The 13,135-nt window shown below is 32.8% G+C and overlaps 1 protein-coding gene across 2 annotated transcripts in view; it reads right to left on the bottom strand.

Annotated features, from left to right (window-relative positions):
* LOC126735791 (titin-like) overlaps positions 1-13,135 on the bottom strand; it is a 291,189-nt gene that overhangs the window by 177,614 nt on the left and 100,440 nt on the right. For both annotated transcript variants that reach the window (XM_050439900.1, XM_050439901.1), the window contains exons 26-27: positions 6,368-6,458; positions 6,263-6,306 (exon numbers count right to left, since the gene is read on the bottom strand). In XM_050439900.1, coding sequence (XP_050295857.1) covers positions 6,263-6,306; positions 6,368-6,458 — 135 coding nt within the window. The remainder of the gene's footprint in view (positions 1-6,262; positions 6,307-6,367; positions 6,459-13,135) is intronic.

Below are 13,135 nucleotides of genomic sequence, written 5' to 3'. Positions count from 1 at the left end.
CTAGTCTTTTTTTTCTCTTTAATTTGATTTTAACCATATTGTTTTAATTTCTTGTCTTATTACTTAAAATGATTTTATTATTTTTTCACCTTTTTATTTTAATTTTTTATTAATTATTTAAAGTTTTTTCTTTATTTAATTTAAATTTTTTTAAATACCATCATCTATATTTACTTTCCATCTTTAATAAACACCCTATTTAGATTCAGTTAATTGTGTTTTACTACTGAGTGAGAAGGTGTGACTGAGACAACTGACTATACAGAGAACCCAACCCAACCCAACCCACAAAGCCGGCCTGATAGGTTCTTTTTTTATCATTTAACTTGACAGGGTGTCTGGAACCCATCAGATCTAGGGAGTTGATCTTGTTGTTTAGAATTTTTAAATTAAGACTGTCGAACAAACTCAACTCCCTAGAAATAGTCCCTGTAAACCGGTTAGTCTTGCCGGACTATTATTTATGTCATAACAACTCAGAATAAAAAATTAGAAGGAGACATATGATGAAAGGATGCGAAAAATACAAATAGAGTTTTAAACGATGCGCTTACCACACTTCCTTCAGTTTAACCATTAAAACATGCCTTAAATATACTTCAAAGTAAGATGGCGTTCATTATAGAATCAAGAATAGGGCATTCTATAAACATATAAGGGAATGAAATATTTTACCCGTAGCTTGTAATGAAACTCTACAGAAGTATATTCAAAACATAAGCATTCTTTTGCGTCGTTTCTTAAATCCATTTTCGATTGTCTTAAGGAAAATGAATCTACAATACAATTTTGCAATCGGCGGGGTAAGTTGATGCATAAATGCGTTTGATGGATCTTATCCAGACAAACTTTTTTTCCTTCTTTAATAGCTTACATAGCCTAAAGACATAATTTCTCTTCATAAATTTAATTTAGAAACCCTGTTGGTAGATGAAATGAGCCTCAATAAGGGAAATTATTAATTATTATTAATCTCAACAGCCGTACTTTGAAAATAAGCGGCTTTGTAGATTTTGGTAACTAAAAGTTCTAAGAGTGTTGCTTCTTGAGCCACAGCCAAGTGACAGGCGAAATCCTCCAAAAATAATGGAGTGTGTTATTTCACTTGGTAAAGCTGGCTTTCATGTTAATGTTGTTACCAGTGATGGAACAACTTGGAATCGAAAGGTGTAATGTGGGCATAAAGAAGAATAATTTGATCTGCCAAAATCTCTATGACTTCCGACAAGAAATTTTCATATTTTCTGAATTTCCTCATTTATTTATCAAATGTTTCCAAAACAAAATCATGCAGATAAGGCAACTTTTTGAATCTGAAGTAAAAGCGATTGGTAAGAATTGATTAGAGTCGGTAGACCAGAAATGGCCAACTTGATTGCAACTTTTAAATTGACTAACAATCCAGTAGGAATCCAAAACATGAATTTGCCTTTAGCATTGTAGGTAATGTCTTGATATCTATCCATCAGCATAATATATTACTTGACTAAAATGTATGACACATATTTTCCATGCAAGAGTTACTGATACTATATTCTTCATCGCAAAAAGATGTTCTGACTTAGCCTAACAGTTCAGAAACTCAAAACTTTATTCTGAGAATGGATTCTCTGATAACTGCAAAGGTTAATGCGGAAACTTTTATGGATGCACTTCATCCTGATAAGAGCAGCCGCAGTCACATTCTACGTCCCACCTAGAATTTCAGCAAACTTTTTAATTAAGAAATTTTTACAATTTTATAAAATTATTAAAAGTCTTTGGAGTAAACAACACATTGCCTAATTTAAAAAATTATTAATACTACGGTTTCGAAAACAATAACATTATCAAAAGGTGAGTCCAGCCAATCAGAGTTAAGTACACTTGTGACCAACAGCGCCGAAGTGGCAACTTTCAGAAACTAGTTTTCATTAACTTTTAGGTACAGACCTTTAGCATATAGATCATCTCCATACTTCTAGGCTCGTTGGTTAGAACAATTTTATACAAGGAATTACACACGACAAAAGTCTGTGCAAAGTTGGTGCCAACAAATCTGACTCATGACCAAAAGCTCTTGCATCAACAGGTCTGCTCAGATTTTCTTGAAAGGTTTGAATAAGATCCCAGACTCATGAAATACATTATTGCTTCAGAGGCAATCAATGCATCGGAAGACGCTTAAATCACCCAGAATCAAAAAAGCAACGATGTTCAATTTAAAATTCGAGGCAATGTTGATCGTTTCTTCTGACATTAACCGTATGATGATGATGACTGAATAGCTTCCAGAAGTCCAGACTGGTAACCAGACTTACTATTTGTCATATAGTACTTGGAGTGTTGCAAATAATGTAAGAATGATGGCGTAACGTAATGGCCCGAGTTGTGGAAGATCAACTCGTGGATTTTGCACTAGTACAACGCACCTGCCCATAACGCACTATCTGTGAGTGCGGGTATATACAATCCGATTTCAACGAATGCGGTGGAAACGCAGCGGTACCTCATTAGTACAACAACACATAGGTTTAAATAGGAGGCAATACACGATGCGGTGCTAACGCATAAGAGAAACGCAGCTTGCTACGGTAGCAACCGCCGATGGACGACGGGATGGTCCTAGCCAACACATCTACTTAAATGTATCACAATACACGTTCCGGTTGTAACGCGCATTTTAAGTCATTTTCGCCTAAATTATTACAATAAATATCTTGTGTTAACACAGTTAACAATTTGCAAAATGATTTTTTTAGACAGTCTGTAATAATTGAAAAACTTCAATAGGCTTCGGCAGTATAACATCATTATACCAGAGAGAAACAAACCACCATGGTGGTTTGTTTTTCTCTGATTATACTGCCGAATATTTGCATAAAAATTTTTAGATTTTTTCTACACCGCTTTCAAAATATGGATGCCTTCAATGTTTACGTTATACTGACTCTTGCAAAAAATCTTTTGCTTCAAGACCACAAATAATTTTTAGCAACAAGACATTATTTCTCGATGAAAGTCTGGAAGCAATTAAGTTTTGGAATTTTTCTTAGTGCATATCTGTTTGCAACGCAGTGTGTATCGCGTATATCACATGCGGGTAGACACGATCCCAAACCAGATCGTGTATACCCGCACTGTAGTGGTATTTGGCCGATAAACGCACCCCAGTGCTCAAACACGCACCATACTCACCAGATTTGGTACCATCTGACTTTTTTTTGTTTCCGCAGATAAAATATGCTTTAAAAGGGACCTGATTTGAGTTGATAAAGGCGGTAAAACAAAAAACGTCAGAGCTCCCAAAGGCCCTTACCAAACAAGACCTCCAACACTGCTTTGATCAATGGCGAAAACGTATGGGCAGGTGCGTGGGGAGTATATTGAAGAGTGTCATTTGAACGTAAAATATTTTTTATAATAATAAAACTATTTTTCATAACCAGTATCGTTATTTAATAGCCAGACCTCGTATCTCATTCGAGACGCAGACGCTTGTTGCCATACGATTTAACAAAATCATCTTAAAATCTATTTTGTCATAACCAGTTATATACAGGCTGTTTACTTAATATGCTACAAAGTTAAAGGGATTATTCCTTAAACTATTCTAAGGATAGTTTGTCTTTTTATGATTTTTGAATGGACGCTTTATTTCGAAGATACGTATCGAAAAAGAATGAAAGTATAGCGTACTACACTGAACCTACCAAGTAATAAAAAATCTGACAATTATGTTGGTATCTTTTAAAAACATTCAGATTAACGTAATTAAGAAAAAAATATGAGTTTATCAATCAGTGTCAAAATTTTAGACAAATTTAGACGTATATTTTGTGTGTTTAATACTTAAGTCATGTTAGTGAAGTCGTCTATCATGAACGACTATACGATGGCTATTCCGAGATGGCTGACATACATTACATTTATGGATTTGCTGATGGGCAATTCATTAGAAGCTAGTCGGTTGTACCGTGAATGAGTTCCTAATCGTAATGTGCCTAATAGAAAAACCTTCCAAAGTATACATCAACCACTTCTTGAAACAGGAGCATTGAAGCGAAGTGGAGGACTAGGAAGGCCAATGACAGTGAGAATTAGCACGGAATGTGCTAGCCAGGACAGAAGATACTCGAAAAATTGCAAATACGTAACTTAATAATTTGGAAGGTTCTTAGAGAATATTTGTTGTACCCATACCACATACAATACGTTCAGGCAATTCTTCCTATAGATTTTATTCCACGTATTGCATTTTGTCAATCGATTTTACACCTATTGGTTCAAATACCTCAACTTCTGACTTTTATTCCTTTTACCTACGAAGCCAGTTTATCAAGAAATGCTCACAAAGGAATTATCACAATAACCATATATGGGGAGAAGAAAATCCACATGAGGTGCTTAAAAATCGCTTTTAATATCAGTTTTTAAACCTCTGGGTGGGAATTATAGGTGGTTTCCTAATTGAACTGTTCTTTGTGCCAAGAAAACTTAGCGGCGAGGTATAATGCAACATTTTGGAAAAAACGCTACAGTCAGTTTCGGGATAATATACCATTAGCTACAAATCCAAAAATTTTATCCAATATTCTCTGAGAGACCAACATACAAAATTGACGAAAACAAAGCAAAACACAAAGTCACGGTCTCACAACATGTAATAAACGAACTACACGTGTTTCGCTCTAGTTAGAGCATCATCAAGCATGAAATAAAAAAATTACTTAAACAAAACTAAAAACTTACATAAAACAATAAAAAACCTTTAGAAGCCATCCACACACTTCACAGTACATAAATAAACAATAATTTTTAGGTTATAATTGTACAAAGCAAAAAATAAAAAGTGGAATACAACAATACAGACTCATCGAGAATAGAACCCGGTACCACAAAGTTAGAAGTGTAAGTGTAAAACCTATCGACTATACGGACCTAATGCTAAAACAACTTAACACGTTAGCTAATGTAAGTTGAAGAAAGTGACTAAAAGGAAAATGTTAAAAGATACTTAACTAAATTAAATTGTTAAAAATTAAATTAGGTTCAAAAGTAAACAGTTAAACACGTCATTCACACACACGAGAACAGGACTCTTTTTAGCTTTTGTAATTTCCATTTTCTCCAGAAGGTCAAGCTTCTTACCTTTAGGGCATTCATGAAGCATTTCAGCTCCCACCACCAGAGAAACATTATGAGTTGAGGCCAGCAAATGGTTAGCAAACGCTGATTTGGTATCACTGACATTGATATTTTTAAATTTTTCAAAAAGCGCTACGTGTTCTTTAATGCGTGTAGAGATTTTTCTTCCAGATTGGCCAATGTATACTGCGTTGCAATCGTCACATTTTAAAGAGTAAACTCCCGATTTAGAAAGGATGTTTGCTTTGTCCACTGTAGTGACCAATTGGTTCTTTAAATTATTGACTGTCTTAAACGCGATTTTCACATTTAGAGATTTAAAGGATCTTGCTAAATTTACGGAGATTGAACCAAAAAAGGACACGGATCTAAAGGAACTTTTTAAGTCGTTATTATGAACAATATTGTAGGTCAATTTATATTTATTTAAAACTTTGTAATAAATTTTGCCTATTAAATGAAAGGGAAATCCGTTATACAAGAAATGCAATGTGGTTTATACGATGATGCATCAGCGCATTTTAGCATTTTGGCTCGACAGTTTTTAATAGTAACATACGGAGATCACTGAACTGGTCGAGGTGGACCTCACGTATGGCCTGCTCGATCACCGGACTTAAACCCCCTGGATTATTTGCCATGGGGATATCCAAAGTCATTAGTTTATACTACTTCAGTGGAAGATGTAGAAGATTTGAGAAATCGAATAATTGTTGAATGTTATGCAATCAGAATCTACCCCGGTGTTTTTAAAAGAGTTTGGGATTTGATGAGGAGAAGATTCAAGTCATTTTAAACAGCTGTAAATAAGGAAACATTACATGTAATTTTTGGTAATAAGTAATTGTTATTGTCAAATTTTTTTGGTCAAATTAAAAGGACAGAATATTCTTGGAATAGTCCAAAGAATAATCCCTTTAATATTTACCGCATGTTTAGTAAACACCCTGTATAATTAAGATTGGTCTATTTAAACAAAAGTAGTAAACAAATTTACATAAGTTAAAAAATATTGGACTAACATTTTAAACTAAATATTTTGATAGTTTAACTGATTTATACTATTAAAATATTATTTACTAATATCCAAAAAATTAACTTGTATTACCAAAATATATAAAAAGTCAATACTTACTGCGGGGTCGAGAAGCCGGTGGAGAAGGTTGAAGCGGACTAGTCCTAATTCAAAAAAAATATATATATGTTACTGCTAATTAAAGTTATTGTTTGATCTACATACTGTCCCACTTCTTCAAGAAATTCTCTTATTTCTTCTGGAGCCATTGGCGGACCGAACGGTAAATCAGAAAGCTCATGTTCTTCCAGGTAATCTATAAAGATATGTTTAAATGATTGTGGTAAATATGGTTCAGAAAAAATAAAATTTCTAATAATTTTTGAGCAATAAATTTAAGTAATAGAAATGTATATAATTATAATAAAAATTAGGTGAGGTATCAAAAAATCGAAGCTACACTATTGTTAAAATAGAATAGTTAAATTAAATTTAAATACAATGTGAGTCATTAGTGTTGCGGGAAAATTTAAGGGCGTACTCTTTGAGTAAAAATGATGCAAAACCTTCTGATAAACCAATGTCCGAAAATGCTTCCCTGTGGAGATAAAGAGCGTTGAAGTTTTAATTTCATTTTCAATTTTTCTAAATGATTTTAAAGTAAAAGAGGGTAACCATATGAACTTCAATCAGTGACTCATGACAGATATTTAGATATGTCAAAATATTAAAGCATTATTTTGTTTGAAAATGTTTCGAAAAAAAAATTGTTTTGTGGAAAATCGTATTTATTTCTGCATCTAATAAAAAAAATGTGATACATCCTTGAATTTGTAATAAAAAATGAATGGAATCAGATACCTGTATCTGATTCCATTCGTATACTTTTTTTCCGGGTCATATAAAAAAATAAAGTTAATGAAGAAAGATGATTTCTCGAAAACAAAACGTCGGATACAAAATCTAAAAACGCCATCACGTAGCTCCTAAAAAGTGCCAATGAAAAAATATTGTATTGTCCGAGATATCCGTATTTTCAGAGATTTTCGAGAGAGTACTTTATAATCAGATTGTTGGATACTTGGATACGACAATAATTTAGTTGCTTTGTGCCAATCTGGGTTTAGAAAGGTATACAGTACATCTTTCTGTGATAGTACTCGATGACATTGTTAGGGCGATAGATATAAGAAAGATATCGGCATTCATATTTTTAGACTACAGTAAAGCTTTTGATGTACTCAATCACGAGCTATTGAGTGCAAAATTGGGCTATTACGGTTTTAGTACGAGTGCGGCTGATTTTTAAAAAAATACCTATCAGGAAGAACTCAGAGGATACTTGTGCAGAATCGTTTGTCCAATCCGCGTGAACTCAAGAGTGGGGTTCCACAGGGCTCCATATTAGGACCACTACTTTTTGTTATATTTACGATGGACATACATAAAATTGTTAGTAAGAATAATATCTATCAATATGCCGATGATACCCAGGTTTACGAAAGTTTTTTGAAGTGCAAATGCATCGCGAGAAAAAATTAACAGATGGTTGGAATCCATTTATAAGTATTCAAGAAATAATGGTTTGATGATAAATCCTAGTAAGTCTGCTGTTAGGTATATGGGACACAATAAGAACTGGGCTGAGGAACATGAACCTAACCACAAACAAGGAGAAACATAATGTTGTAACTACATACAAAAATTTGGGTATACTCATAGACACAAATCTTCGTTTTCTAAACCACGTAGCAAACATAGTTAGGAAAAGTTATATTTCACTTAGAAATCTATACAAACATAAATTTATTTTAAATCAAAATTTAAAAAAGCAACTTTTTGAATCTCTGGTACTTTCAGTCGGTAATTATTGTGACTATGTGTTCATGCCTTTCTTGGATATCGCGTGTCAGTATAAGCTACAAAAAGTGCAAAACTCATGCATGCGATTTATTTACAATTTAAAGAGAAGGGATCATGCTAGCCATAAGCTTTCTGAGTTGAAGTGGTTAAACATGTTAAACAGGACTAAATTATATTTTTCTTGTTTTCTCTTTAAAGTGTTGCGCTCTGGATCTCCCGAGTATATTAGAAGTAAGCTGGTTCGACGTACCGATGTACATGTCCGTGATACTCGCAATCGGTTAAACTTTGGAACATATAATCATAAAACAGCACTTTTTCAGCGATCTTTCTCATATTTGGCTCTAAAACTTTTAAATTCGGAATTGCTTGTCAGATGGGATAATGTAATAATATTTTGTATTCGAAAGGAGCTAATCCGTCATTTAGAGATAACTAACTTAATAATTTGTTAGAATTTTTTGATTGAAAACAAATACATTTTATTGAAAATATGCAGGGACGGCTTCTGGATCTTGTTATTACATCTCGATCAGATCTTTGTGAAGTACAGAGATGCCATGATTTCTTAGTTAAAGAAGAATATATTCATCCAGCCTTGTTGATTAAGTTTAGATATAACCTTGACAAAAAAATAAATAGCGGTAAAATTGAAAATATTTTTTATAATTTTAAAAAAGCTGACCTAAGAATTTTATATCAGAGCTTTCTTAACATTAACTGGAATATTTTTTTGAAGGTGGTAGACAATGGTACAGTAAAAACATCTTATCGAACTTGCATTGTCTTATTTATTTAATGTAACACGACGTTTCGGTTGGTAAGTATCTCCAACCGTTATCAAGTGTAAACTGACAGCAAACTGCTATTCTATAGGCTTATATACTAGATATGTGCAGCAATGTGGAAAGGAAAGTCATCCGTGAAAAGAGTACATTAAATAAATAAGACAATGCAATTTCGACAAGATGTTTTCATTAACTAGAATATATTGGAATTTGTGGATGATATCAATTCTGCTGTCGAACTTTTCTATAATAAAATTTATAATTGTCTTGATAACTGTGTCCCTAAAACTGCCAGGCGCAAACGATCTTATCCACCCTGGTTTACCTCCGAAATTATTGAATCAATTAGAAATAAACATAGCTCGTGGAAGAAATATAGGCGTTTTCATCAACAATATGATTTAACTAAATTTAGAGAGTTGCGATCGAAAATCAAAAAAGATATTGAACTGTCACACAGACAATACTGTGTTATTTTTAAAAATAATTTATTTTCCCAACCAAACAATTTTTGGAAGCTAATTCAAAGCTCACAAAATAACAATTTGTTACCTCAAAATATGACTGACCAACAGGGAATGATTATGTCTGATCCTCAAGCTATTGCAAACGCATTCGCAGATTTCTTTAAAAGTGCATATATTTCTTCCACTGCTACACAACCTGGCAACAATGCTTAAAACATATTTGCAGATACCATCATTATATCCAGATTCACGGAAGATGAAGTATTACGAGCTCTTAAAACGATTAAACCAAAAGCAACTGTTGGACCCGACAAAATTCCTGCTTTCCTTCTCTATGATTGTGCCATAGCTTTTGTTAAACCATTTACTTTCCTTTTTAATTTAGCGTTAAAACAAGAAAGCTTTCCTGATCTTTGGAAAATATCTAAAATTATCCCGGTATACAAAAATCTTATAGAAAACTATCGCCCTATAACAATAATTAATAATTTTTCTAAATGTTTTAAACATGTTCTGCATACTGCTTTATATCCATCAATGAAACATCTGATTGACAGTAGACAACACGGTTTTATGAAGGGCAACTCTACCACAACAAATCTAGTTTCTCTTACTGAATTTATAACTGAATCAATAAATACCAACTCTCAAGTCGACGTCATATATACGGACTTTTCTAAGGCCTTTGACCGACTCGACCATGGCATTCTCGTTAACAACTTCGATCGAATTTATGGATTTTCTTCCGGCCTTTCTGACGAATCTTTTTAGATCCTACTTGAGTGACCGCCCCCCAGTACGTAGAGTGCTATGGTCGAAGCTCGGCAAAGATTGTTGCCGCTTCTGGAGTCCCACAGGGCTCAATTTTGGGACCGCTTTTTTTTCAACTCATTTATTAATAAAATATCTGATGAACTTTCTGTAAATAGTCTATTATACACGGACGATAATAAAGTTTTTTATAGAATCAACAGCATTTTGGACTGTATTTTACTTCAAAGTGACTTAAACAAACTTTATGCATGGTGTAAAAATAATAACCTGCCTCTAAATGCTGCTAAATGTAATGTTGTTTCTGTCAGTTTAAAGAAAAAAATAATTATTTATGACTATACCATAGACAATGTCACAGTCCCTAGATCAACAGTTTTGAATGACTTAGGTGTAACATTTGATAGCTCTCTTTCTTTTTAGCCACATATTACAGATATTGTCAAACGAAGCTACAGATTGCTAGGTTTTGTAATACGTAACTCTCATAATTTTAATAATATCAGCCTAAAAATCTTATTCTTCTCATATGTCAGATCCATACTTGAGTATGCTTCTCAAGTTTGGTCCCCCTATTACCAAAACCGTATAAATAAGATTGAGGGTATACAGAGAAAATTTCTAAAATTTCTTTGCTATAAATGCGATGGAGTGTACCCAGAATTCGATTTTTCACATGCACGGTTACTGGAAAGATTTTTCTTTCATTTTTTAGAAGATAGAAGAAAATCTGCTGATTTGCAGTTTCTATATAAATTAGTGAACAACTTAATCGACTTGCCAGAATTATTACAAGAACTGAACTTGCACATACCTCGCATATCAGCCAGAAACTCACAAACATTTTACCTACCTAGACCAAGGACTAACATTAACAAATTTTCTCCACTACGCAGAGCCTGTAACACATATAATTTTGTTCAGGGTCAATGTGACTTATTTAACTGTATCATAGCAGATATCAAAAAAGTACACTATTCTTAGTAAAACTTTGTTTTTTTTTCTTTACTTTTCTCATTGTTTTTCTTTTTAAGCATTTTCTTATTGTTATTGATTGTAAATGTATTTTTTTCCCATTCAGTAATTGGATGTATTTCTGTTGAATGGCGTAAATAAAATAAATTAATAAATAACTTTTAACACTCATTTTAAAGAATATTTGTTAAATGGTAATTAAATAAGCTACCTTCCTAGATTGTGTTACAGGCGTTCTTTAATGTTCTCTGCTTCTATAAAATCGTTTTATTTATCTTTTACTTTTTCTTTTTAAAATAGGTTAACTTTATGCGTTTTGAAATACTTATATATTTAAATTTATTTTTTCTTCTTTTGCTTTGTTTTTAAATTATGTTTATTTAAGTTATGTAATTCTCGATTGTAATGTGTATGCTCGGTTAACGAAACAGCTCTGCTGCGATTCGCCAAGTTAAAAATAAAAGCCTTTTATTATTATTATTATTATTAAAATATGCTATTTCTGGTCAATGTTCATTGTTTAAACTTTCACTTAAATAATTCATTGTTGTGAAAATTATAAGACAGTTTCTTGTTAACAAAAATAGTACAACCCCTGAACTTAAAACTTTATGCACCAAAGTTCTAAAACATTAAAAAAATTAATATCTTGCTAGTATATAACTATTCTTTGACCAAAGTCAGTAACTTACCGCACATTTACAGTGTACAACATGTATAAATCAAATAAAAAAATAAAAATACCTCGCAGTGCGGTTGCTTACATATAAATGCTGTATGAAAATCAGGATAGTGAAATTAAAATGTATTGAATAAATTATTATTTAGCTAGATATGTAAATTATATTATAATGTAAATTAAAAAGGAAGAACCCTAGATACTAGACAATAATTAATAAATTAAATAGCCATCAAATGATATAAATTAGCCAATATGACTAGTCCCAATAACAATAACAAATCAGAAATCATGACATTGCTTACTCAGTTTTATTTTCCTTCACCTTATAGCCCATTGTGCAAATTCAAGAACAGTAGCTGACTAGGATTCAATCAATAACGTCATGAAGAAGCAATAAATCCTAATAATGCTCTAATTTATGATAGGAAATGAGAACAACATCTAAGATGGCTCTGGATGGTCTTAAGATGGCCCTTAAAACTAAGATCTCACTTAAGATTTAGTTTAGGATCTGGCATTAGATCTGGTTTATAACTATAAGAGCATAAGACCCTAAAAGTAACACGTGAACCTCAAAAATGGCGGCCTTAAATACCACGAGAAAACGTTTAACAAAGCATAGGAATCAAGCTTACCTCAAGATATTGGAGGGTGTTTTATAAAGTGTATTAAAGTAATTATTTACATTACGTCGCCCTGAGGTAACTATGAGGTTGATTCCCAACCTCAAACAATTGAACTTGTTAACCTGAAGATTACATCTGAAAATTTGGAAAGAAAGCCAAAACGCAGTTTCTGGGTACCTCTTCGATAGATAATTCCACGCAGGCCCTTTTACAGGAATTGATTATACAACGTTGCCTTGTTTAGCTTTAAGTTTCAGTGAGTACGGAAATTAATCTAATACCAAAAGGCAAAGTATTCAAATTACAGGAAAAACAATAGCAACAACAGCCCAGTATCCTAAATGCCAATACGTAAAAGTTGATCCTTGAGTATGGCATACGTGACCAATGGCAAAGACAGACAGCTAAAAAAATCACGTTAATCAGAGAGAGAGAGAGAGAGAGAGAAAAACAATTTGATTCCAGTAAATTGTTTAAAACTCAAAGCGAAAAACAGTTAACGCCATCAAGGAGTTCTTATTTTTACAATGCCATTAACTAGACACTAGATATCGCGATCAGCAATATTCATACTGTTCAGTTTTCTTAAATTTTACAACAGTTTGAATAAAGTAGTTCATTCTGGATTCTATTTCAAATTTTCATTAAACTTTAACTCAATTTCGCTTGGCTCACGGTATAGAAACAGTTAGTTAAAGTATTTCTATTCAAATGCATCCAAAAGAATGTTTTGAGGCCTTATAAAAAGGTGCGCGTCCAACATACGAACCAGTTTGTTGAAATCCATTATCAGAAGAAGTAGATTCGCTAAACCGCATCGC

The sequence above is a fragment of the Anthonomus grandis genome, chromosome 4 (assembly GCF_022605725.1).
Source record: "Anthonomus grandis grandis chromosome 4, icAntGran1.3, whole genome shotgun sequence".
In the NCBI taxonomy this organism is placed as follows: Eukaryota; Metazoa; Arthropoda; class Insecta; order Coleoptera; family Curculionidae; genus Anthonomus; species Anthonomus grandis.
Note: the sequence above shows the minus strand (reverse complement) of the source record. Positions and strands in the feature narration are given on the sequence as shown.